The 24,451-nt window shown below is 39.2% G+C and overlaps 3 protein-coding genes and 1 long non-coding RNA gene across 11 annotated transcripts; 2 read left to right on the top strand and 2 right to left on the bottom strand.

The window, feature by feature from the left end:
• The first annotated feature begins 341 nt into the window (after positions 1 to 341).
• LOC129720027 (uncharacterized) lies at positions 342 to 3,487 on the top strand. Of its 2 annotated transcripts, none has more exons than XM_055671447.1 (4): positions 342 to 857; positions 915 to 1,083; positions 1,449 to 2,161; positions 2,215 to 3,487. In XM_055671447.1, exons 1-3 carry the CDS (start codon positions 483 to 485, stop codon positions 1,592 to 1,594), a joined length of 690 nt encoding a protein of 229 aa, XP_055527422.1. In that variant the 5' UTR covers positions 342 to 482; the 3' UTR covers positions 1,595 to 2,161; positions 2,215 to 3,487. The 2 variants fall into 2 exon arrangements, with proteins under 2 accessions (XP_055527422.1, XP_055527415.1); XM_055671440.1 differs by having other exon boundaries at positions 344 to 857.
• A 7,893-nt stretch (positions 3,488 to 11,380) lies between these two features.
• On the bottom strand, positions 11,381 to 12,536 carry LOC129720058 (uncharacterized). Of its 4 annotated transcripts, XR_008727241.1 has the most exons (5): positions 12,366 to 12,536; positions 12,114 to 12,279; positions 11,885 to 12,054; positions 11,770 to 11,829; positions 11,381 to 11,713 (listed from the first exon to the last, which is right to left on the bottom strand). It is a non-coding gene; the product is annotated as an uncharacterized LOC129720058 (long non-coding RNA). The 4 variants fall into 4 exon arrangements; XR_008727240.1 differs by having other exon boundaries at positions 11,770 to 12,054; XR_008727239.1 differs by having other exon boundaries at positions 11,381 to 11,829.
• A 1,888-nt stretch (positions 12,537 to 14,424) lies between these two features.
• Positions 14,425 to 16,954, top strand: LOC129726773 (sorting nexin-12). Of its 2 annotated transcripts, none has more exons than XM_055683861.1 (4): positions 14,425 to 14,582; positions 14,807 to 15,156; positions 15,560 to 15,655; positions 15,847 to 16,954. In XM_055683861.1, exons 2-4 carry the CDS (start codon positions 14,980 to 14,982, stop codon positions 16,075 to 16,077), a joined length of 504 nt encoding a protein of 167 aa, XP_055539836.1. In that variant the 5' UTR covers positions 14,425 to 14,582; positions 14,807 to 14,979; the 3' UTR covers positions 16,078 to 16,954. The 2 variants fall into 2 exon arrangements, with proteins under 2 accessions (XP_055539836.1, XP_055539827.1); XM_055683852.1 differs by having other exon boundaries at positions 14,426 to 14,582; positions 14,783 to 15,156.
• On the bottom strand, positions 16,829 to 24,134 carry LOC129726756 (condensin complex subunit 1). 3 transcript variants are annotated; one of them, XM_055683822.1, is made up of 5 exons: positions 23,388 to 24,134; positions 22,597 to 23,320; positions 19,966 to 22,539; positions 19,558 to 19,909; positions 16,829 to 17,487 (listed from the first exon to the last, which is right to left on the bottom strand). In XM_055683822.1, exons 1-5 carry the CDS (start codon positions 23,963 to 23,965, stop codon positions 17,192 to 17,194), a joined length of 4,524 nt encoding a protein of 1,507 aa, XP_055539797.1. In that variant the 5' UTR covers positions 23,966 to 24,134; the 3' UTR covers positions 16,829 to 17,191. The 3 variants fall into 3 exon arrangements, with proteins under 3 accessions (XP_055539797.1, XP_055539807.1, XP_055539816.1); XM_055683832.1 differs by lacking the exon at positions 16,829 to 17,487 and adding an exon at positions 17,541 to 18,165; XM_055683841.1 differs by lacking the exon at positions 16,829 to 17,487 and adding an exon at positions 17,541 to 17,836.
• Positions 24,135 to 24,451: the final 317 nt, after the last annotated feature.

Raw genomic sequence — 24,451 nt, 5'->3', positions numbered from 1 at the left:
CGACAATGTTAAAATGTTTGCCTACTTGGATTGATTTGCAGTTTTTTCTCATTTTTTTAAGTAACGGCATGAGCCCTTAAATTATCTAACGTTGCTAACGTTACATGTTTTTTTTTTTTTAATTTTTTAACGCATAGATGAAAATAAAAAAATACGTTTTTTTTTAATTTTTAAACGCTTAGATAAAAACAAAAATCCCTTCATATAATTACAGAGGCCTGGTCGGACATGGGAGTCGATAGCTGTGCTCTGAAAAATGCACTCCGTGCCGTGGTGATGGTGATCAGCCGTAAGCTGCGAAACCCAGTTGGAGCAACGATCCGACGGTATTAACAGCACTACTACCAACGTTGTGCACCCAAGGCTGTGTGTATGGATCAAATGCAAATTTCTATTCTGAACCTTTTTTTTATAAATAAAACATTTTTCATCATCAAAACGACACATTTTTCCAATTGCAATAAAGTTAACAGTATAAACCAATGTTTGACTTATTCATAGTAGTCACAGAGTTTATAATAACACTAATTACACATTTTTTTTATTTCGTTTTAGCCAAACTTCACAAGATTAAACTTGTTCAACAAATGTACAAAGCCCAAAGCTATAAAGCTAAATCATTGTCTCGCGAAGCATCGAAACTAATTATACCAGATGATGAAAGCGAACATCTGCGAATTGAGTTTATTGGTGACATGGATGTATCAAATGTAGCGCATGCAGCGCGTGCTTACGGCTTCCCCGCAATACAATCGCTGCCCTTAGTACGAGGGTTTAATTTTCCTATTCCAGACGAGGACACTGTGGAACTACTGGAAGCAACCGTTAAGGCAAACGCCCAAATACGAAAAGAATATGTAAGTGTAAAACAGGATTTCAGTTTTCCGCAATTAATTTAATTACACTTTGTACAGATAAAGTTTCTGAAAGCCAAAAAACCTAAATCGGTCAAAATTATCAACGCTTTCCATGCACTGTTCCAAGATGAAGCCATGTACAGTTTCAATTATTCCGGTATTTGTCATCGAGGTCCTCGAAGAAAGGCAATGCAAAGTTACGACATTTTTGCCGACTGCATGTTGGGTTAGTAAAGTAAATTATTTATGTCTATCGATTCACATTTAGTGGGATATAGATGTTTTTATAACTATTTTCGAAAATTTAATTAAACTGTGGCCGACCCATCTAGTCGAAGTCTAGTGAAGACATTTTTAGTTCAGTTTATTAGGGTTTGCGGTTTAGTGTCATTTGCTGAAAAAAGGCGTTAATGCTTTAGATTCAATCAATTTCGTGGTTTCATTTTAAGCTTCAATCTCGTGTCTGAACTCTATAATCTTTGAATGATGTCTCTTCGTTATAGTTTCTTTAATTAAAAATCCGTTGTTGACTGTATCGACTAAGGCAAGGCGCAGCAGGTTTGTTTAATCTACAAACTATTTCTGTTGCAGAAGCTTGGCGGGAGCACGGAATCGACCAAACAGCTTTGAAAGAAGGTCTAACGTTGGCGATCAAGAATATCAATGGTCGTAAAAGGAATCGCAAGTATTTCGCGCGCAAAAAAATAAGGAATGAAATGCTAATCCATGACAACTGAGTTCTTGTCTGATGATAACTGTAAACAAAGTAAACCTTTCATCTTAACCTAGTATCATTTCCTATTGATGTTATTTTGCTTATCAAAATAATAACTACTAGTTGTTTTTAATGGGTCATATCAAATAAATGCACTGATTAAAGAAAAAAAAAACGTTGGTTTTATTACTCGGTTATGAAACAAGAAAAAGTAACTAATGCAAAGCTAACTGAATTTTTACTTTTTTCACCAGGAGGAAAAACATCGGCAGTGGAGACGACCAGCACTAATTTCATGGAGCCAACGATTAAAATCGAAGAAGATAGTGTCGAATTTGATGAGTATGCGTTCTATTCAGTGCCAAATGTGAAATCCGATGACAGCAATAGCGACGATAAAACGTCCATTACGACCCAGCGGCCACGCCGCTCGGCAACAAAGTTAAACATTGCAGATCTGTTCCAGATCTCCAATGTTTGCACACAAAACAGAAACTTACTGAGGCAACCGTTTCCGATTCAGACGGTGAACGAACTTAATGAATTAGATACGCTGTTGTTGGGCAACCCAGGATATATGGAAAAATGCGTATGTTATTACAATTTTCAATTTTTATTTAAAATTGATGGTCTTGTTTTCAGGCACAAATGCTGCATAATGCTGTACGGAATGAAACGCTGGAAAATGTAACTGGTCACATGAGACTGTTGCTAGAATTTGCTGTGGATTATTCGGTACTTCTGAAGTATAGTTGGTTTGGGTTTTTACCGCGTTCACCGATTGCTAGGGGTATGGGCGAGCAGCAACCATTTCGAAATCTGATAGGTGTAATACATCTTTTGCATAGAGCTAGGCGACTAAGGTTTGGCAAATGCAGCTTGGAGGAGATCCACGAGGGAATCGAAAAGTTCCTCAAACGCAAACTGCGCTGTCATGCGTTGTTTGTCAAAAAACAAAACTACGTCGTGCAGGGCTAGAATATTGTGAACAAAACAGATGCCAAATATTATACATACGGGATTTTTATTACAGTCTCAGAGAAACCAGTGTAGTGCACAAACATATGCTTACAAAACGCATACTTCCACTGTGGTTTAAACGACAGTATTATAATGGTAGTTTAGTAACACACTGCGTATTGCACTGTATGTGAATTATAACCATTGAAAAGTGTGCTTGAGAAGCGCTACAATTCTAGTCAAATAAATACCAAAAATAACGCAGGGGAATCGACTTTGGGTTATAGGATTATTTTATTTATTCTTTATAATATTTAACACGCCTTTTTAAACGAAGCATTAGTTTCTAAATTAATTGGTCTTAGCTTTCCTTTTATATAACCAAACCAGTTAGCATAATATCCTATATATTAGATGTGATGTCTATTCATATAATTTTACGATTACATTTAACATATTATAAGATAAGATTTTCAGCATAAGGTAAACATCAGTAATTAGTAAAAGCGAGTTTTTTAGCTTGCAATGAATGCTTTCAAAAAACTTCGTTTTACGAGGAAGACAAATGCGACACAGTTTTGTTTTGTGATTACGTTCTAAAATTCAAGCAAATAGTCCAAACATTTTTATGGCAAGGTTAGGTTATCATTGTTATGTAATATATTTGATATACCTATATTTTTAAATGCGATTAGTAGCCAAAACCAGTGAAGACTCCTAAATGCCAAAGTTTGCTGTAACGGCAAAAGAAGAAGTACTCTAGTCAGGTCGCTAATATTGTGAAATTGGTAAATTCTCACTTTGTCTATACCATGTGCCATATCTAGCGTTAGCGTATCCGTCTCCCATTGTCGGTTCTTTCACTGTATTGAAATAGAGCATAGCGTACTTTATTGTGGGTAATTTATTTTACGATTTTAGAATCTGATTGAACAATAAAAAATACTCAGAACAAGCTACCTTTTTGTGTTTTACAAAGTGCGCTATGTGAATATATGTGTTAATGAAAGGCGCTATCTTTTCCCGCTCTTTTTCAGGAAACAGCAGACGCGGCAAGCACGGTAAAAACGAACCATACGTCTTACTACTACCGGCGGGTAAGATTGTGGGGGTACGTGCAGGGTCCTCAGCTTTGCCGAGCATCGATAAGTATAACAATCCCTACACCAGCGTCTTCAATATCGAACATATTTTGCTCGATCAGGATTTGTACGAAAATCGCAATGGGAAACGAATACTAAAACACCTAAAGCAGGGTTCCAGACTAACTGACTCGGAAACCAATGAATTGGTTCGAATCTGCTGTGAGCATCTACAGCGATGTGATGGGTATGTTGGTATGAAATTTGATGCTAACGATGCTAACTGAAAACGGATTTTTGTAGTTCTATGTACCCCGATACGGATAAGAAAGAAATTTTAGCCAAATCCATCGTGTATTCCTTTCCGCAGTTGGCGAACGAACAAAACCCCGCGGAGCCACATGCTGTTTACTTTCATCGTAAACAAGAGAACGTAGTAGACGATAGACACTCGGGGAAGATAATCAATCGTTTTGATACAATCTTTCGAAAAGTCAACGGAAAAAAACGTTATAAAAAGCCAAGCCATGTGATTATAAGCTAAAGTTGAATAACTGATACATTCAACCTTGCTCTCGGAACAAAATCTGGAAATATTTTTTTCGTCTCCTTCATACGAGTGGTGTGTTATTTCGGTCATTCTGACTTTTATATTATATATTCATGACTTTTATATTTCATTATTGCCACCAAACACCAGCTTATCATGTAAAGAATTATTATTGTTAACATTAAAAATGATGTATCCATATTCGAGTTAGTTGAAAATGCAGTAGCAATGCTACGTTTAATAGGGTCCAGAACCAAGTTTTTTGGTTCCATTTAGGGCCCCACATAACCCTAAACTCACCGAAAGGCGTTTGGTTTCAATTTTTGCATATAACGACACCCCACTCTAATGTGTACTCAATTAAAAAAAAAAAAACAAAACAAAATAAATAGAAAAATAGAAACATAACTCGAAAACTACGAATCCTTTCCAAATAACGACAAAAACAAAAATACTATACTGTTCTTATAAGAAAAAAAGAATTCAAACGTAAGAACTAAGCATGAAAAATAACTAAAAACATTTAAAACAAAAAACTTTTTGAAACATAGAACGTAGAACCACAGACTAACAGACATAACACTTCGAACAAATTTTCAATAAAATCATCGTTCGGACGATTCCAGTACTTTACGTTAGTAACACTACCACCACAGACTAACAGACATAACACGTCGAACAAATTTTCAATAAAATCATCGTTCGGACGATTCCAGTACTTTACGTTAGTAACACTACCACCACAGACTAACAGACATAACACGTCGAACAAATTTTCAATAAAATCATCGTTTGGATGATTCCAGTACTTTACGTTAGTAACACTAGCACCATCTGCTGTCATGTTCGCGCTGCGTCATGTATTTCGACATCAGCGTCAGCGTTACTGCATGTCTCAAATGGGGAACTACAAAATATGTATGAGATTGCATGACAGTGCCCCAGACGACGTTTTCGCGCGATGACTGTTGTTCGGTTGAAAATTTGAAATGAACGTTTTTTGTGGCGATGGAGCTAGGTTCCAGTGTTACGTCTGTTAGTCTGTGCTACCACCATCTACTGCCGTGTTCGCGCTGCGTCATGTATTTCGACATCAGCGTTAGCGTTACGGCATGTGTCAAATGGGGTACCACAAAATATGTATGAGATTGCATGACAGCGCCTCAAGCGGCGTTGTCGCGCGAAGACTGTTATTGGATTGGGAATTTGAAATGATCGTTTTTTCGTGACGATGGAGCTAGGTTCCAGTGTCACGTCTGTTAGTCTGTGGTAGAACTATGCCTTTAGGGAAGCTTTTAACAGCGGGTGTAAGATGAAAATCTCAAATCGGAACATGTAATTCAATCCTCGGTTGATGTTGCGAAGACGGAACATCGATGTGACGTTCTGTTGTCCAGGAATGATCACGAACGAGGGGGGCAGACGATGGCTACACTTATATGTCTTTTTCGTTTTCCCGGTGTAGCTACACTCAAACGACACTTTTGACACCGGAAATGTTTTATTTGACTTTTCGGACTACCCTTTTTCTGTCTCTTCCTACACTTTTTCTGTCCCTGACGACACCCGAAAAAAGCAGAGTGTACTGTAGGAAGTTAGCAACACATTCACACGTATGTGTCAAAACTGGTTTGTTTTGGTTTTCGTTCCACGTGGTAAAGTGTCAGGTAAATTTTTTCTCAGCATATTTGCGAGATGGACATATGAAATGGAAACGAGACAAAGGTGCTTATTACGGAAGTCACTTCACGGTGAAATATATTTCACTCTCACGCTCACTTCACTTTTTTAGACCTATTCCCGATTCCACCTCAAGTAAGGTGACAAAAATCACCTCCGTGGAGTTTGATTGACAGTGAAGTGAAATTGAGAATAGGACAAGTGAAATGAGATTGTTTCCCAGCTCAAAAATGTCTAAGTCCCAGACAGTCGTTTTTTCCCGTTTTTCTAGATAACACCAGATCTCGACGTGTTCTGCATTTCTAAGACATTCGACATAAAAAAAAAAGTTTTTTTTCGGTATCGAAAATTTCCTGAACTAGTTTGCATTTTTTTCATCGGGCAAAAAAATGAAAAATTGACCGTTTTAAGGCACGGATCAAACTCTGATTCGCTTCGTTACTATAAATCCAATATTTACCATTAGATCACAAATCAATCAACTTTAAGACTTATGGCATCTTTGTGGAATCATTTCACCGTTCAAAATGGTCGTGAAATAATTCCACGCGAAACGTCGCTTTTTCCGTTCTCACTTCACTGATGTGACACTCATAATGGTGCTTATTACGGGAGTCACTTCACGGTGAAATCTAGTCAGCCTATACACCAGAGAGACGCCGACACACTCACCGTTAAGGCAGCTGTCAACATCAAAACGGGCGATCTGTATAATTTTGCATTGCCGTTATCCGTTTTGATGTTGACAGTTGCCTTAACGGTGAGTGTCTTGTCATTTCTCTAATGTATAGGTTCGCTAGTGAAATCAGAGTGAAGTGAACAAAATCCTATTACGGGACTCACGTAAGTGAGAAAAACGTCGGGAAGTGACATCTGCCGTGGAATTATGAGGTTATTATGAGTGTAATATCAGTGAAGTGAGAACGGAAAAAGCGACGTTTCGCGTGGAATTATTTCACGACCATTTTGAACGGTGAAATGATTCCACGAAGCTGCCATAAGTCTTAAAGTTGATTGATTTGTCATTTAATGGTAAATATTGGATTTATTCTTCAGTAACGAAGCGAATCAGAGTTTGATCCGTGCCTTAAAGCGGTCAATTTTTCATTTTTTTGCCCGATGAAAAAATGCAAACTAGTTCAGGAAATTTCCGATACCGAAAAAAACATTTTTTTTAATGCCGAATGTCTTAGAAATGCAGAACACGTCAAGATCTGGTGTTATCTAAAAAACGGGAAAAAACGACTTTCTGGGACTTAGACATTTTTAAGCTGGGAAACAATCTCTTTTCACTCGTCCTATTCTCAATTTCACTTCATCGTCAATCTCACTTGAGGTGGAATCGGGAATAGGTCTAAAAAAGTGAAGTGAGCGTGAGAGTGGAATATATTTCACCGTGAAGTGACTCCCGTAATAAGCACCAATAACCCAGATTACGCGGCAAATGTCACTTTGCGACATTTTTTTCACTTACGTGAGTCCCGTAATAGGATTTTTTTCACTTCACTCTGATTTCACCGTGAAGTGACTCCCGTAATAAGCACCAAAATGACGAATGCGATAATGACTAGGGACGTTGCGATACCATCGATGCTAATACAAAATCGATCCTTCTACTTCCGATACTCTGATATTTGGTATCGATGTTTTGCCAGCGATACTTCATCAATATCGATACACACCTCTCAGTATCGAAAAGACTCAAAACAACCCTGTAAAGAAGAACGAACGAAGCAGAAAACTTGCTGTTTCCTGTGCCATTTTGATGCATCGTATGCATGCATGCCAGGCAATGCTAATTTAACAGAAATTTGTATAGATTAACCTACGGGAACGATCCTTTACTACGGTCATGCAGATTCGAAAGTAAAATCTACAGAGCCATGCAAGCGGCTCTTTTCGAAAACAGGATCAATTATTAAGGAAAAGCGTAATAGACTTTCGACTAAGTTTCTTGAGAAGCTAATGTTTCTAGATTCAGTAAATTTATAGACCATTTTACGAACTGACAGGTGTCACGTATTCTGCTGTTGATGATGTTGCTTTTACGTGCGTTATGTCAGCGGTTCCGAGCTTTCTGTCAAAATTTCATTCATAGATTGAGTTCAGAAACGTCTCGTAAAATGGTCTATATAAATGGTTTAATTGAATTAAACGTTTTATCTTGAGGAATAAATAATAAAAAGAATTATGACTTATATTTTGAATAACTGGTATCGCACAACGATACATTTAGGTATCGATACGTTAGCCTCAATACTATCGGAATATCAGTACTTGCTCTCGATACAGGTATCGATCCTAAGTATCGATGTTTAATGGTATCGCAACGTCCCTAATAATGACCAAAACAAAACGAATTGACAGCTATCCCATTATTACGCATACCAATGCAATGACACTGAAAATGTTTTACTTGAAGCTGCAAAGGATAGCACGGAAAAAGTGTAGCTACACCGCGAAAACGAAAACGACAATAGTTACCACCTGGCGGTCTGCTATAGTGTAGACCGTACCACGAGACAGCATGCGGCGAGTAGGATTAAAACTTTAGCCCTCCGCGGATGGTGGATGTCGCATTTCGATTCAGAGATATTTGCGGAAGCGACGAGAGCGCGAGGCGAATAAGTCACCCGAACACCAATCAACTTAATGCCATACTTTCGCGGGCTTGTGATGCCACCGTGCCTGGGAACCGCCAGCCTAGGCATGGAAGGCCACCAGGCTATTGGTGGACCGATGCAATAGCGAACCTCCACAGAGCGTGCCTTCTAGCGAGAAAACCGACGAAAAAAAAGGAAGATCGTCGAGCGGCTTTCAGTTCCACAAAAACGGCACTTAAGAGAGCAATAAAGCTAGTAAAGTGCGTGCTTCGGAAGACTGCGCTAGTGCCAACACTAACCCGCGGGGAGACGACTATAGGATGGTGATGGCCAAGACCAAGAGTGCGATGGCGCCCCTAGAAAAATCACCCGAGTCACTTCACTGACGTTTCAGTATCTCAAACTCACACCAGGCGTGACCTGCCGAACACCCTATATAAGATTAACGTTGTTAACCGCGACGAGGCAGAGGAGGCGGAAGTGATTGAAAGTGATTACCAACTCCCTAAAGGTGAGCAAGGCACCGGGGTTAGATGGGATTCCGAATCTGGTTTTGCAGAAGGTCATCAAAGAGGCCCCGGACTATTTTAGGAAGTCGTGCAAAAGTACCTGGATGGCTGTACATTCCCAGAGAGCTGGAAGCAACCGAAGCTGATCTTATTGCCGAAGGCAGGAAACCACCTGGCGAGCCGTCGGCATACGGACCGATATGTCTGCTCGATACGGCGGGTATGATGCTCCAGCAAGTTATTCTTAATAAACTGGTTAGGTACACCGAAAGTGCAAACGGTCTGTCGAGTAACCAGTTCGGCTTCCGGAGAGGCAAGTCTACGGTGGATGCTGTCCTGTCCGTCACCAAACCAACAGATGCAACACTCCAGCGTCAAAATGGGGTATTTGTTACTGCGCAGTCGTCACGTTGGACGTGAAAAATGCGCTCAATAGTGTTAGCTGGGATTCCACAACCCCCCTCGTTTCGGAAACTAGACATTCCGGTGTCGTTGTACAGCCCCAAATAGTTTTCCAGAATCGAGTCCTAGTTTACAGCACAGTCAAAAATGCGTCCCAATTACCGCAGGGATCCCACAAGGTTCCATCCTTGGCCCGGTACTGTGGAATGTCATGTACGCTTCCTTCAGAGGTTGTGGTCGTTGGTTTTGCGTATGAAATTGCACCTGAGGTCTACGGCGAATTGATCGAGGAGGTTGAGTAGGGTTCGCACGACGCTTATATGTCGAGGATGACCTCCAAGAAAGTGGAGCTGGGGCATCATAAGACGGAGGTCGTAGTTCCTAATAACCGCAAGTCGAAGCAACATCGCAGCATTATCTCGTATGATTTGCAATACACTGGGGTCGCTTTTTACGCGGGTTGTTTTTATGCGTTTTTTAAACGGGATATTTTTACAATAAAGCGTATTATTTCTACTCGATTCGGAAGATTATTTGTACGCGGTATCAAATAAGTTTAGTATAAATATATCTAATCTAATCTTTTAAATGCGGTACAACCAACCGCGTAAAAAGCGATTCCAGTGTATGACCAATTCTGCTTTTGACATACCGTTACACCCAGTGGTGGGCACCATTCCGCTAATTCGCTAATAGCGACGCTAAAATTCAGTTAGCGATTTAGCGGTTTCGCTAATTTTTGAGCTGGTTAGCGAAACTGTTAGCGTCGCTAAACTTTTGGCCTTCGAAACGCTAATCGCTTATTCGCTAAATATTGTAGAGAAGCGACAATAGAAATATTTAGAAAAACTGTGGATTGCTGATGGCGTACGTAAATTGATTCGAAAGATGAACATACTCTACTGCGAAAGTTACTTTTGTCAGTTTTTTTACCCTAGAATGGAGTTCCAGTTATCGTACAAGCCACAGGAGCATTTTGAAGAACAAGCACAAGGTCTAGATTAAATTTTCGGCACACTAAGAACTTTGGTAAATTGCAATGCGCTTGAAATTGCGACAACTTTGGTTCTACTTTATCGATTCAGATAATAATTGAATTTTTATGAAAACATTCCTAAGAGTATCTATTTTCAATGCAAGCTTAATAACTTTTGTTATTCTTGTTTTTACAAAATCAAATATGAATACCGTTTCGTGAACCTCTTATTGTAAATACTTAGTTTTAAAAAGTAATTGTTTTCGTTTGTTTAACCAAAAAAGATCAAAGCGGTCCAAATCTTACAAAACACGAGCAATTAATATAGCGATATGACTATTTACATATTAAAAAGTTAGCGATTAGCGAAAGTTCCGCTAATGTGAGTTTAGCGTTTAGCGATTATCGAGCTAAATTTTCCGGTTAGCGGCTTAGCGATTAGCGTCGCTAAATTTTCGTTTAGTGGTGCCCACCGCTGGTTACACCATGTTTTTATACATCATGCTTGGGCCTTTAGACAGTATCTGCATAGGTTCGAGCACATGGAATCCCTCATGCGTCCCGAGTGTGTACACACGGAGAAGACCGCTGAGCATGTCTTCTTCGTATGCCCCGCACGCTGAGTGAGATGGACACTACTCTGGGACAACCTAGTGCGGATAATGTGCGAAGATTCGAACACATGAGGGCTGTAAGTGCGGCCGTCTCCCAAATAGTATGAGAACTACAAAACATGCGTCAGGTTGACCACCAAAACGCTGGCGTTAGCTAACTGCCTGTCAGATTTAATCTAAGTAAAAAAACTCTCCACATTATATGTATGAACTTTTCATTCAAAAATAAAAACAACGCCGAGTTTTCCGTATCTACAGCAACACGAGCAAGATAACAGCAAAAATATGATATGATGTTTTTGATAACAGGAAAGAGCGAAAACAATGAATTCGACGTTTCTATATTGTACTTGATGTTATAACTCGGGTTTTACAGGGTTATTTCATATTATCGACAGACAGATAAACGCATCATTAAAATAGAACCTTACCTTCTATGTTTATATCATTATTACATTATCACAATGCTTAAACTGCGAGCATACTCGACTATGTTCGCTTGTGTCATTTAAAGTTGGTTTCCGATATCCACTCCTACAGACTACAGTAATGAAGTGACTATAGTATTTTAATATCACTGGTAGGTAAACGCATCCTTCACTAAGGGGAGACAACTGGGTATAGATTTGCATCCACTTTGGGAACCACTCGCTGATTGGTTGAAATTGAAAACCTCGAATGCGTTAAAATTTATCATCAGGCTTGCTGGCAGTGTTGCTGCACAACATGTTTCGTTGTTTTGATTTATGTTTTTTATGATGTCACCTGTTATAATATAAAATATTTTCAAGTGAATATCCAAAATGAAGTACAAAGCGTACAAATACTGGTGTAGTAAGAGATCCGACTTGGATCATCACTTATATCAATTACCAAAAGATCTAAAAGTGCGCAAGGAGTTAAAACGGTTTTGCGTAAAGCATAAGAACAGCATACCGCTGCTCAATGTCGGAAGCAAATAGTGTAGTGTAAGCTTATTCCCAGGAGGATGACATCTACTAGAAATCATGTATCACACATCGTTAGCAATATGGCGGCATTTGTGTACATGTGTACATGTATGTAGAACAAAAGTTATTACACATTATTTGTGTTTATACTACAGCCTGTGAATTAAAAATAAACAGTATAAATAACAGTTCACTTATTTAATACCGTTCCATACACATCACGTGATCAAATTGATAAATTTGATCGCTTTTAGTTTTATTTTGTCATCAGTAGATAGGGCCATCATATGGAGCAGTTGCTCGAAAATTCTTCCCTTTAGAGTAAACTGCCCAGTTTCCGGGTACCACTAGTGTCAGCGGACCATTGAGATGTTGGGTACACTGCAAATATATGAGATTTGACAGCGATAGCATAGTCCTGCTTATTTCTACTTTCGAATCCGTTCTGGATTAAGTTTAAAATATACCTGTTGAGGCATATTCCTTGTGCGGAGAGTACAATGCAGTTGGGTCAATGAATGAATCATAATCATTGATGGATGACACCTTCGATTTTGAGTATATTGTGATTTCAGAGAAAAATTAGAATTTGCGCTCTAACTGACAACCGAAAATGACAATCTCAGACAGCACCGATAAAAATGCGACTCATAAACTTGTTTGTCAAAGCGTATGCACTCTTAATTTACTTCAATTGAAATTGAATAGCATTGAAGCCGCCTTGATTCCTTGCCCTCGACTATGCAGCAGAGCCGCATTGATTTGGTTTGCAATCAGAATGTTCTACGAATAAACTAGTTATAATCCATTATTTGATGTTGCTTAAACAGTATGCAATATAACATAGTTTTCATTGACTGGTGAATGACCGCCGGTTAAAACCTCAACAAAAACTGTGTCGATGAGATATATGGGAAAAAGACCTCTGAATTTCGTTCAGAGATTTGGAGGTACGGCTCAAGAGTTTCGTCTTCTCGAAAGAAGTCACTATTCTAATTTTCAGCACAATCGGACTTCGGGATGTCGTGTGGGTAAAATTATGTTTTTTTATCAATAAAAAAATGTTCGATAAAAAAAATTGTGATGCCAAATTCCTTAGAGATGCAACAAACGTTAAAATCTAGTGTTTTTTTGTAAGATTTGGACCACTGCGACCACTGTTTTGACCTTTTGTGGTAAAAAAAAATATTTATATATTTTTCAGCTGGGAAACTCTCTCAGCTTTAATTTATTTCTACCATTGAGGACATTTTTCGAAAAACCGAAGCTTCTAAGCCCTACCGCTAAACGAAATTCGAAGGCCTGGTTTCCCCATAACTTCTGTTGGTACCAGCTGGAGAATTTCTATGCTTCAGAAAGTCTTTTTTTTTTTGAAAATTTGTTTCCTGAGTTAACATAAATGTTTTCCAGTACCGCAAAAGTGTACAGCGCATCGTTTCTATGTTTGTCTCCTGCATCTTCAAAATTGAGCTTTATAGACATAGTTGTCCCACGACTTTTATTTTATATATCATGGCATTGTTGTGATAAATACATAAAATGGCCAAAAGCATGCGAACTTTAACAAACCCGTACCCGATGTTGTCGTATCATATTCACTAACCGATCTAAAAACAGGCGAAATGGTGCCCATCGCTGATGGCAATAAATCGTACATGTCTTTGATGATGAAAATGATATTCTTTGCTCGATCAAGGCAAACTAAAACCTAAGAAACAAATAAAAAGACTCTATTTTTCGAACTGAATTTTTATTTATAACAACGGCTTTTTCCCGTTAACACGCAAGTTCATTAAGCAGACAGTATATGAAGTAGAGAGAACGAAAATTAAGCGAACTGGAAATATATCATATTCTACTTCATATACTGTCTGCTTAATGAAAAGGACTCTAATTAACTAATGAGGTGTAGAGAATAAAACTTATTCGGATATTTTTGTATTTCAATTACGAACATTTCACTATCCCCAGTTGAACGTGTATCGAGTGCTATTCCTTACAGCACTTTTTTACCAGTGTTTGAGATGTCTGTCAGTTGCGGGTGTTGCTTCTTCTTTTTCTTAAAAATACCCTGCATTCTAATTTTTTTATGAAAGGACAATATTAAAGATGCAGATTCTCAGGTAACCCTCAGACGGTAAAACTGTCGCCTGCAGGAGGAACTGTGCATAATTGTGATAAAAAGCATTAAAAACATTCAAGTATTTTCCGAGTGAATGGCATCACTTACGAAAAATACAACAGGGATCATCGAGGTGGATGAGGAAGAAGAGTAAGAAGCCAGATTCGCCCCTTAGATCCTTCATTCGGGTTATTCGCGTTGAAAGAGATTTTTAAGGCTGTTCGCACCTACGTGAACACTCATATGCAATTGTCAAAATGTGCGTGAAAAGCGAAAATATTTCCTTCCTTTTTTTCGCATGTAAAAACCAAACAAGTATCAGCAACACCGTCAACGCGAATTTCACTTGCTGATCGTCTAGGGGAAAAAATGTAACGCCAGTAACGTGGATTTGTTTTTCATTTTTCAGTTCCTCTCTTTCCTCGGCTCGGTTTCGACGACCAGTCATACATCGAGCTTTGCCTGTGAGAGAGTTTGTTATAATCGGAACGAAATCATAAATTGCATAGAGCAAAATACGCGTACATCTTTAATTCAGATTTATTTTCTTGTCTCGGAAAAGGTGATTTTTTGTTGTGTCCCCATTATTCACATCGTAACATTAGTATTTTCGATTGATTACAATTTGTACAATTGCATTTCTTGCAAAGCGACTGTGTCCACCCATTTTCCACTTATATTAACCTATACAAAGAATTCCTCTCTGTTAAGTGCCGTTTTCTAATGACAAAGTGATAAAAAAAAGTAACTTATGACTGATAGTTTTTTTCCGGTTTTTGGCTAAAGCAAAGTGTACGCTACGCCTATTGTGAAGGGGCGTATTAATCATCGACAGCTTCGGAAGAACGGTGTTTGCTGAAATTAGTCCGTTTGGCCGCGTCTCATCCCTGTATCCCGTGCGGAAACAGCGAGAAAAGAGGCAAATATTAGTAGTAGTAGGTAACGACAGCAGAGCAGAGATGATGGCTGAATCAGACAACACTGCGGACGCAACGAGACGGCTCAATGTGAAGAAGCAAACCCTAGACGATGCCTACGCGATTCCGGCCAATTTCCTCGAGATTGATGTTGTGAATCCCATGACTACGCTGACGGCCGGAAAGAAACGTTACACTGACTACGAAGTTCGGATGCGGGTGAGTATACAACTTAATATCTGTATCCAACAGGCATTGTTTGTTGATCAAAACATTACCGCAGAATGATAATATAGCAAAACTAGTGCCACAACTTAACTATCTGCAGAAATGGTTGACCTTTCTTTCAAATAAACCCTCCCGTAAAAATAATCCAAATTTCTTTGGTTTTAAAAATATATTCCAGTGGAAAGTTATTTAACTTCCAAAATTGAGCTTTTTTATCTGCCGTAGCACATCTATGTTGTATATTAGGCAGTCAAATTATAAAAACGTAAAAATTTCATAATAATAGAGTAATTGCTATTCGATAAATGATGATACCTCTGCTAGCTGATTATTTTGATTTTGGTTAGCAACACTACAAATCTATAACATTAATCATCAATTTTTGATTTTTCAGACAAACCTTCCTGTCTTCAAGGTCAAGGAATCCAGTGTCCGTAGGCGATACAGTGACTTTGAATGGTTACGAAATGAGCTCGAGCGCGATAGCAAGGTAAGGTGGATTTCGTTGCATTTTCCAAGTGAAAAAATCTACGGTTGTGACCGTATGTGCTCCATAGTAATTCGATTAGTATTCGCTACTAATTTTAGTGGTAATTCCGACACTTATTTCACGTTTTATCGATTTTCATTCACGTAACTAAAAGAACTGATGTGGTTTTTGTTTTGTTTTTATCCGTGCAGATTGTGGTGCCACCTCTACCGGGAAAAGCGTGGAAACGCCAAATGCCGTTCCGTGGCGATGATGGTATCTTCGACGAGAATTTCATTGAGGAGCGGCGAAAGGGCCTGGAGCAGTTCGTAAACAAAATCGCCGGTCACCCATTGGCTCAGAATGAACGCTGTTTGCATATGTTTCTACAGGAGCCAACCATCGACAAAAACTACGTGCCCGGCAAAATTCGAAACACGTAAAATGATTAGGATATATTCCAGAACAGACTTTCGCTGGAAGTGTGCGAGAAAACTAGTTTTCTGTTTGATGTGAGTGATTTTGGGAAGCAAAAATACATACAAAAAATCCCGAATTATTGAGAACGAAATTTGTTCAGCTGTAAAATGTATCAAAAAACTTCAAAATATTTTGTTTTTCATAGCAAAGCCGTTAAGTTTATGAATCATCGAATTATGAATATTGTATACATTTAATCAAAAGAGTCTGTCAATATCATGAATCTTGTGTAAACCTACAATAATATGCATTACCAGTGGATAATAAAGTTGGTGATGCACTCACTATAATTTTCTAAAGAATGTTACAACAAAACATATTCTCCGCAATAAGATTACGTGTGATTTGAACTGGCGGTAGCATAAGCGTAACGCTCAACAGCTCTGCTTCATTTCGTTTACTGATATTGTGTATCTATTTTTAGCACACTACTTTATCGACACCGTCGTTACAATCTATCCTGTATGCAACAAGCGATAAAAGGTGGATGCATTTTTATTCTACGGAAAACTATTCCGAGATGAACGTACAAAACACTTTGAAACCCTTTTTGTCATAATCGTACTATATCGTGATATGTTGAGTTCATTTTCTGTCTGAATTTTACACAATCAACAATCGGATTGTAAACCTCGACAATTACTTTTGCTGTTGAGTGATATTTTCTGAATACTTTTCTAGAAGGGCATTCTTGAAAGGCTTGTATATGTTATCAAAAATTGTACTTTCGATTTACAAATGTTGCTGTATTGAAAGATGATTAAATGATTTTCCATACTTTCTTGTATCTTTTAAACCAATTGAATCAATGAACTGAATAAATACTTGAAATTAAACAAATTATCGCTTTTTTTAAATAAAACATCATTCCCAAAGAACCGCTATCTCAGTTAAAAGAATACGCTTTTTTACTAGCATTATCGATTCTCTTTCCCCATAGATATGCAGCTTGACTTAGTCGACCGTCGGCAAGGCATGCTGTACCAGGGACATCAGTATCACAAAAGTGGTCCAGTACGACGAGGGTTTGTGTACTACCGCTGCGCATTCATGCGAAAGATCAACTGCAAGGCATCCCTAACGCTCAACAGTGCCACCGGGGAGATCCGCTTGGGAACGCAAAAACAGCATAATCATAGCATCTTGGAATCCGTAACCGATGGGAACGATTTGGTCGTTCGTGGCAAGAAAATGCTTTCCGGTGGATACTGCTTTTACCGGCATGGTTGCTCCGCACGGCGTTTGTACTGGCGATGTTCCAACGTGAACACCCTTGGCTGTACTGCTCGCTTGCACACTGATCTCAGAGGAAGAATGGTCGAGACTAAAAATCGTCATTTGCCAGCTTGTACCAAGGCGATGATCAGCACTCGCTATCAGGATGGATTTTGGGATGTCAGTTCAATAAATGCACAGTTGGTATAAATACTAGTTAAGGAAAATACGAATGAAATTCATATTTTCAGCACATGATTAACTGATTATTGGCAGTCCACGATTCGACTTAACTCTAACTGGATGAATTATTGTTAATCGCTTAACATTAGACTTTAATAACTTACTGATCGCTAAATTTGCATTCGTCAAAAAAGCAACAATCACTAATTTCGAAACCCCGACGGAACTGTGAGGCGGTCGATGGACTGACGGACAGTACGTGCACGGTGTGTGCTTAACGTTTTCCCTTTCCCCTTTTCGATTGTGGTTGAACTTGGTCCTCGTCTAAAATTACAATACGAGAAAAAATTGGTTGTAAAATGTGCTCATCAAAGAGTGGTAGTTCTAAATGCTTATATTTTTGTTTATTATTACGCGACCGTTTAGAGCGAACTCTACAAGCTAACGGATATAAAGCAAACTAAAACTGATTCAAAATAATAGAAACACATGTGCCATTGAATCGTGAACGAAATAAATTCATAAAAATAAAAATTAAAAATATAGTTTTAGGGTGACGGTGCTGATAGTGCATTTGTACGGATTGGTTCCCATATTGCCCTAATTTTGCACTTGAATGTGTTTGGGTCTACGCCTAGGCAGGGTCTCAGTGTCTGAAAAGACAGCAGGAAAATACACAAATGATATATACGTTTATAAGCAAGCAGAAAGAAAGAGAGTGATATATGTGGATGTAGCAACGAAAGGTGGACTATCCGGCAACTAAGCGAAAATGTTGGTTGTGGAAGTGCACTTCGAATTTTACGTCTAATAATAAAAAATATTCTAGGTAAAACCATCGCTAGCGTGTCATCGAAAGGTGTTAAACCTGTATGTACTAATTTATTTTAAAATGAAAACTGACAGCATATTGTTAAAAAAGAAGTTGTCACACACTTATCGAACACCCAATCAAAGTATGCTGGATTCACCTGTTGGAACAGAAGGATTGTTGGATTTTCTTTTTCTTTCTATGTGAACTGTCTTCTCTCAGTTCACGAGCTTAAGGGCTAGTGACTAGCGACTGTAATGCCCTCTCATATCACCAGATTACAGGGTCAACTTGCGGTCTTTTACAAATTCATACACTTCTTTGTACAAATGAACATCAATCGCATCACATCGCACAAGTTCTATGCTCTAACGCATGCAAGAAACTGATGATTTTACTAATATTCTTGGTAATGACTATCCGACATTCGTACGCAAAAATCAATTCGAACGAGTTGAAAAATTAAAAAATGCTATTTCAATTTATCTAATCAAAAAGGATGAAGGTTGAAACGAAAACGTGACGGAGGCTGGTTAATGAACCATTCTGTGATTTGTGGGTTTTAAAAAAAAAAATCTGGTGAAACAAAGCAGGCTGCAGGAATTGGATGCAAAGTTTTGATCTCGAGTGTTTTGATTAGTTTTCACTATTTGACAATTCAAAAATGTGCCGTTTTCACAAAAGGGATTTTAATTTTTAAAATGTTTTTTGTTCTCAGTAGGGATTTTTTTATTATGAAGTTCTGCTTCTGGTTTATTTTATCAAATTTATGACAACCGAAAAATAGGCACGTTTTTACGCTAGCTAAGATAAATTGTGGAAAACCAAAAAAAACTGTGTCAGGAAGAACCTAACTTTCACGTGGCTGAAGCTCTTTTCTCATACATGGTATTGTCTACAATAAATGAAAGGGTTGTGCATTGAGCCGAACGATTCTTAACGATCTTAGTTATTAAAGTTGGGTGGTTAGTGATCGCAAACTATCGGGCGTTACAAAGTACATATAAAATCACAGGTAAGCAAGTAAAGCAGTTAGATTATGATAATGTAATATTACAATAACTTTACAATATTCTTTCTCTTAATGGCACTCTGTGAAAAATACAAAAACGTTGCAGTCTCTAATGGTGTGTTAGTTCCCGCTACCAAAGTAAATTTTGCGTGCGAGCATGCTATACATTCCTCAACCGGCTAACGATTCTACGTATCCATGCAAGAGATCAATTGAGTTTACCTGAACTATCGCTTTCGATGATCTTGGTAATTTTTTTGTTCTGTCGAGCCCTTGCAGCGGCGCGGGCCCGGGCCGCCGGTGGCATATTTTCTTCTTCGCTGTCACTGTCATTATCCGATGACGAGGATGATTGTTTCTGCAGTTGACCGCGACGACCCCTACCAGCTGTTGGTTTGTTTTTCACTGCCGATTTTGGGTTTGATCGACCCCCTCGCTGTGTCACCTTTTTGGTCGATGCTGCGATATTATTCGAGCTACCGGCACCATCATCACTAGCGGTCGCCATCGCGGAACCATCTTCTCGTATTGCCAGACACTCTTCCAGGCGATTTTCAAACTCAGAAACCACAGCCTAGGTAAGATAAAATGGTTAAAACAACAACAAGCAAGATCACTAGTAGGACATACCTTCAATTCCGGTTTCGCCAGCTTGCTGGTGTTGCTGATGATGGTTTTGAACGATCCAAGAATTTCATCATACTGTACTTTGTCCTTGAAACAGCCGATGTTGTCCGATAGTTTACGGATTGTTTTCTCGTTGTATGACAGTAGCGATAGACAGAAGGCAATGTCGCGCCACTGCCGCTGCTCGGTTGTCACTCCGAAGCGAATGCACAATTTTTCCACCAAACTCTCGATTTGTTTGTCCTTGTTGATGAGTCCAATAATATGCTGCATTATAATGTGATACTTTTCCTCCTCCAAGTTTAACGCCGGATCACTCAAACGTGAAATGATATCAGGCAGAACGTTGTAAAGAATGTTCGATTTGTGGGCTATCTCCTTGAAGAACTGCTCAGTAATTGTGCGTATTTCTGGCGCAGGATCCACGATGCACATGGCCAGGTCCGATATTTGACCCTTAACACGAATCATCTCGTGGAGAATCAAATTGGATAGCATCTTAACGGCTGTCAGGCGCAACTCTACGTCTTTTTCGTGCAAGGTCGCATACATATAGCTAGTCCACGGCTCAATTACATTCGGAAAACGAAAAGTCAAATCGGACAGACCGATCATGATGTTGCACTTGATTTGATTGTGTTTCGTGTACTGAAGAATGTTCATCAGAAAAGACATGTGACTTTCGCAAAATTTTGAAGAAACTGACATCATTCGTATAAGTGTAAGAACAGCGCATTTTTGAAGTATTTCATTTCGATGTTTGTTTGGATGGCGACATATTTCGACAACCATTGGTATAGATCTGCCAAGCAAATTGTGCGCGCTTCCGAGCATTTCCTGCTCACAAATCGCGTTAATCAACTCGGCAGCGGCGTCTTCGGCCGTTGCTCCACCTAACAGTTCTTCTTCCTCTGGCTGCTCGTGTTCTTTTCCACCCGGTCCAGACCACCGCTTAATCGCGCTACTTGCCGACACGTTCATGTTCATAGTCTTACGTTTCGGTGTATTTTTGCTGAGAGCGGCCGTTTTCTTTTTCTGGTTTTTAAGTTCGTCTTTCAACTCTTGGCGGTATTTAAGATTGGCATAAACGTCAATATCTAAATAAATCATCTCTCGCATCGCGACATACCCGATGACGAGGACGTATCGAGCGACCAGAAAGGTTGGTAAGGTAACCGAAACCTGACGAGCATGTTGAGTAGCGGCTTGAGATGCATGATTTTGAGCTTCTTGTGTTGATCCGGGAATTATATCCTCCTGTGAGACATGGTTAGTGTCATCCTTGTCTTTCAATTGAGTTTCCAACGAATGCAATTTACCGTAAATTTCAACTAGTATGCCCTGACTGACGATGTCTGGGGTATTAACCACTTTATAAATGTAGTCGAACGTTTTCGTACCGACTTCGTCGAAGCATTCAATTTTACTATTGAAAAACATTTTTACAAAAATGTCAATAATCTTTAAAACTGTCGGACAATCACGTTCTACCCGTTTGTAGTGTTTCACGGCAGTTTTTGGCTGAGAAATAGAGTTGATTAACAACGATAGCGTGGCGGTGAATATACGTGGGTCGCGTAATCCTCTCTTGTCGAAGCCGATATTTTCTATCAATGCTTGATTGGCTTTCACAACTGACGGCTTACCGCTTGAAACCATGACTAATAGTTGCAGCGCTTGTCTTGATTCGTCGTCGGTTATGGTGTCAAGCTTTTTCGTGTACATTTCAAACATAACTTGAATCATCTGAGCGTCAATATCGCCACCTTCAACCCACTCACGTATCAACACTTCCATAGCGGCATAGTGACCAGCATTAAGTGTTACCATAAATTCGCATAAATTCCGCACGGTTTTAACGTGTTTTGCTCGGCCTTCCAAATCAACTTCCAGCAACACTCTCTTGTATGCAGCAACCACACTGTTGCGTTTATCTGCATCGGAATCCCACACTAAGTACAGCATTTGCTGCATGCCTCCTTCAGTTCCTTTTATACCAAACAAATAGGCGTAGGTGAAAAATTCTATCGCTTCGTAAACATCCGTTTGAGACTTCGATCTTAGCATTTCCTGCAGTTTTGGAACAGCGCCAGCAACAATTTCCGAAAATCGAATCGAGTCTTTCAAAAAATTACATTCACTTTCAATTTTCTGAAACTTTTCATTCAATTCTTTGTCGATCTTGGTGTTGATGTAGTAACTTTTAATTACTGTCAAGTAATACAAACATTGTTGTTCTACCGTGAATGTTTTTCTTGTTTCTGTATTTCCCAAGGCATAATCCACTTTGCATGCCAGTAGAACAAGCTCTTTGAACCGTTGCCCAGCGATCATGTCACCGATTTCTGCAACGAATTTTTTGCCATCTTCTATTGTTCCCTCTAGGTGACCCGTATCTTCGGCAGAGTTTTCTTTTGAAAGTACTTCCGAAATCACAGGATACATCTGCACCGTCAAATCCTCCCAATCTTCTTCGATTTTTTTCAAAGCCGTATCCTGCTCGACCATTTTATCCCGAATCTCCTGTAACTTTTCATTCACCTGCTCATACTGGGTGCGCAATTCTGCTAATGATAGCTAAAAGATGAAAATTAAGAGATTTTTTCGTATATCCAGAACGTGTTTATTACTAACCTTCGCAGAAAAGGGATTGTGTTCTAAAAACACTTTTATCAAAGCAATAGCATTCTTTCGAACCAGTAACGCTTTGTCCTCCAACCTTTCGACGGCTCTTTCCAACACTTGATGCTGCCATAAAAGGGGAACAGCATTCTGACGCTGCAAAAAGTGCCAAATTTGTAGCACTTTTGATCGAACATGAGCCGAAACGTCCATCGTATGATTGTACAAGTCTTCTAGAAATTCATTCCTAGTTTCTTTTAGCTCTTCGCTCAGGTCTTCCGAAGAAAGTTCCGAAATAATGGCTTCACCCATAATTTGCAGTACACAATTGCGAACTATATAAGAATCGAGTCCCAGAAGCTCCTCACTCAGCGTCGAAAGGTGCGGGATCATCAATTTTGGTGTGAGAGTTCCTAGTTCAACCAGAAACTGACTATAGTGTCGTGCCGTCTGCGTATCTGAAGCATCTACGCCAAGACGTTCGATCAGTTCGTTGATCAAAACTGGATAAATAGTTGAAATGTTGAACTTTTCATGCAGAAGCATTACACCACTGGCGATCGGAGAAATGGACGCTTCGTGTCTTTCTAAAATTTGAAGTATTCGCACCGGAAACGCTAAAGCATGGTTGTATCGCTTTATCGCTGTACCCAATATCTGAAACACGCTATCTACCAGGTTTCGAATTTTTACGTATGACTGTTCTAACGTTCGGTAGCAAATGTCGCAAATTAGACTAGAATAGAACCAAAAAAAAAAAAAACATGAGTGGATGAATATTACCAAAACAAGAATCTGCTTACTCCACAAATGTTTCTTCGCAAACGGGAGGGTCCCACAATTTCTCTAGTGGTAGCTGGAACAAATTGTACAATTGCACCACACAGCGACTCCGTTTGTTATCCCAATCTAAAACTTCGATTTGATCTTCAGATTCTTTTTTCTTGTTTGCTCCGCTTTTCTTCAATAAGCCACCACTTTCTCTCAGAGCATTCACGTGAGCATCAATCGCTTTAACTGTGCCGCCCATTAGGTAGATCAGCATCTTGATCGCATTTAAAGAAGCCAATCGATCTGGTTGTGCCAGGTCTGCCCGGTTTAGCAGTTCTGCTAGCATAGTCCCTAACCGGTCGACAGCAATGTATAGCAAGTCGTACGCCCGCAACAGATTGCTGCCGGATATTTGCTTTGCATTGTCGATCACCGAGTAGAACGTGTCGAAGTGATCGAATATTCCGAATGGATCATTCAACGCCAAACGAGCATTCTTCAGCGCGTCTGAAATCTCACGCGACTCGAGAACGCGCCCCACACAGTAATTATTTTTATCGGAACTAAGCAGATCAGCGTTCACTCGCGGTATCACAAACTGCCACTCCATTTTGCAGTATTTTGAGTTCAGATTTTATTGAATTGTGTACCGTTCTATACCGGCAGCGACTTTTTGCTACAATTTCTAAACAAATTGCGAGTAAAATTTATTTGTTTCAAAATGCAAACACAAAAAAACGACCGCTTGCTCGGCTTGCAGCGATGTAAACGAAACGAAAATCAACCGACAACGGATCGGGGGATTGAACCATAACGCTTGAGTCATACACGGTGAACGAGAAATGAGCAAATTATGACCTTGGTTTACTCAGTTGCTCGTTTGCAAAAGGTTGCCGCTATCGATAGCCTTTGGGTTTAAAGGCCTAAACACAATGGATAAATTGCGGCTGCGTTTGCGGCAATTTGACAGTTAGCCCATACATTTTCAGTCAAATTTACGTAAACGCAACCCAAACGTATCCATTGTGTTTAGGCCTTAAGACTTTTATGCATTCAGAAAACAATGAAAGGAGTTTTCCAAAAAAATTAAATTCTT

The sequence above is a fragment of the Wyeomyia smithii genome, chromosome 1 (genome assembly GCF_029784165.1).
Source record: "Wyeomyia smithii strain HCP4-BCI-WySm-NY-G18 chromosome 1, ASM2978416v1, whole genome shotgun sequence".
NCBI lineage: Eukaryota > Metazoa > Arthropoda > Insecta > Diptera > Culicidae > Wyeomyia > Wyeomyia smithii.
This window is presented reverse-complemented; position numbering and strand designations above follow the sequence as displayed.